General features: G+C 50.0%; 1 protein-coding gene across 1 annotated transcript; it reads left to right on the forward strand.

The window, feature by feature from the left end:
* Nucleotides 1-420: 420 nt before the first annotated feature.
* Nucleotides 421-2009, forward strand: B0T23DRAFT_424621 (uncharacterized protein; the record flags this gene model as incomplete). The annotated part of the gene is made up of 2 exons (XM_062839862.1): nt 421-617; nt 2000-2009. 2 exons carry the CDS (start codon nt 421-423, stop codon nt 2007-2009), a joined length of 207 nt encoding a protein of 68 aa, XP_062696742.1.
* Nucleotides 2010-2258: the final 249 nt, after the last annotated feature.

Raw genomic sequence — 2258 nt, forward strand, 5'->3', positions numbered from 1 at the left:
TTACAGAAGTTGTATATGTCAAGGTGTCAGACTGTAGAAGTACAGTGGACAGGACTAGTGGGTAGGATTAGAAGATTGTACCTTACAGGCGGCGCCATTTATTAGATAATCTCATGAGAATGTAGGATGGTGTGCGGACTAGTAACCCCACTGCTTGGTAAGAAGGCACATGCTGAGGATTTGTTACTGCTGAGCCTCGACCTTAGCAACTAGTGGAAGAAAACGACGCGGGAGGAGTAGACGCTAGGAGGATTCTTCTTCCCACCAACGCTTCTACCTCACTGTTTTACAAATACATAGCCATCGTCAGCGGCTCAACTCGGTGTGGACATCCAGCAAAACTCACATCCTTAAGATAACGGCTTGGTTGCCCATGGCGCCACATCTGTCGTCGCAGCCACCCATCTTCCTCGATCCACCATGGATGGAAACCTGCTGGATCAGCTTACTGAGTTGAGGGAGTACGGCCAGTCAGACCGGCTCGCCGCCACAGTTCGATCAGTAATGTCGTTGGTGCAGAATAGTGGAGGTGGCGGCCACTCGGCGAGAGTTGTAAGGCAAGTAAGAACCATCGCCGCTAACGGCTCGAACTGGGGGTGGCGCGGCGTGTTGCGAGAGTGAGTGTGGCCAGCGATGGCAGTGGACAGTAAGCCCTTGAGGACGTTTGATTCTCACACTCTGAAGGAAATGTGGTTGGTGTTGATGTTCGTACAACCCCAAACCTCATGACCGGCCGACCGCACAGCTGGTCCAGGGCCGATAACTTGACCAGTTTCACCACTGTACGAGACTTGTAACAATTCATTGGAAAGTAGTTCTCATGGGATGCTGTTGACAATGGGTATCTCGAAAGCAAGAACTGATTGTACTACTTGTACACAAAGGGCAGTGATTAGAGGTATGGGTTGCTGTCATGTTGTGCTCAGTGCTCCTCGCTCATACTTGCGCAAGTTCACTTGTTCAGTTCCTGCTTTAAATGGTGTAAGCGGGAAAGCGCTGCGGTGTGAATGAGGGTGTGACACGCACATGGGATGCAACTTCCTGATTCATAATTACATATCCGTCGTATTCACCCAAGCGATATTCACATTGATCTGTTTAGGCGCTCCCTTAATGTATAATACTGTGGCTTGATGTTGGTTCGGGTCTTGGGGTGACGGCTGTTTCTCCAGTGTTTATTATCTGCCGCGGCAAAGTTCGACCCAGGCTGTACTGAACGGAAAGAGTACTCAGATGGAAACCGACCACAGTCGGCTATTGCACAGTAAGAAAGCTTCCATGCGTCGTGCTGAAACACAGGAACTGTAGGACCTAAGAAGCTCCAGTGATGTTGTGTGGACGTGTGTAACTGTGGTTAGATGGGTGTGGCCGTGGAAAAGAGAGTGTGAGAGACGGACTGTGTGTTGAACGAGTGTCAACTTGAGCCTAAGATCCGACAAAACAGGAATGTGCGGAGTTCATTCTGGTGGCAGTGTCAATATGAAACAAATCATGATGGAAATGTTGAAGATGACGATATGGGTAACATCGGATTCCGGGAACCAAAGAGTCCATATGGACTCCAGTCGCGGGAGCGATACTCTCTGCGATCCCCACGGATGTCCGGTCTATCTACCATAGTCCATGTAGCTTGCTATGAGGTATCTGAACGGCTAGAAAACTGTTGTCGAGTGTGTGTTATATGCCAAAGGGTCCACGATACCTCAGCCGCTTCAAGGCCAACATGAATGTGTGCGGGGGTAATCATCAGCCTTAACAATCCTGTTGCCAAAATGTTTTCGCAAGAACTAACGAGTGCGAAAGAAGGTCGAGGCTCGGTCGATGGCAAGAGCGGGACAGGGATGTGGTATCAAGTGCCCAGAGCTAGCGCTACTACGGTAACATTTCCAAAGCTTATCCGCTGTTAAGGTGCGCTGTACAAACCCTGCATTGGCTTGCTCACTGGTGATCTCTGGGCTGAATTGGAGGGTTCAATAAGGCTGTGCTAACGCTGAGCTAGGTTGCTTTAGTCGTCCGTGTTATCGCCTTACTAGCCTCCCATTTTCTGGCACCTCCTCAGCGGGCACTTCACATCCATGATTTCGATCCCGAAACAACATCTGCAGTATCGCGGCATCGTGCAGCTCTGATCAGCACCAGGCACGTCAGTACCATCCAGAATCTGTCTTTTGCACTGGATCAAGCTGCATTCCATTGACCGATCCGTCCACGATCGGTAATCCCAAGTTAAACAACCAGCGCAACCTCGAGTCCCTCAA

Source organism: Neurospora hispaniola (assembly GCF_033458365.1).
Source record: "Neurospora hispaniola strain FGSC 10403 chromosome Unknown B0T23scaffold_1, whole genome shotgun sequence".
Lineage (NCBI taxonomy): Eukaryota > Fungi > Ascomycota > Sordariomycetes > Sordariales > Sordariaceae > Neurospora > Neurospora hispaniola.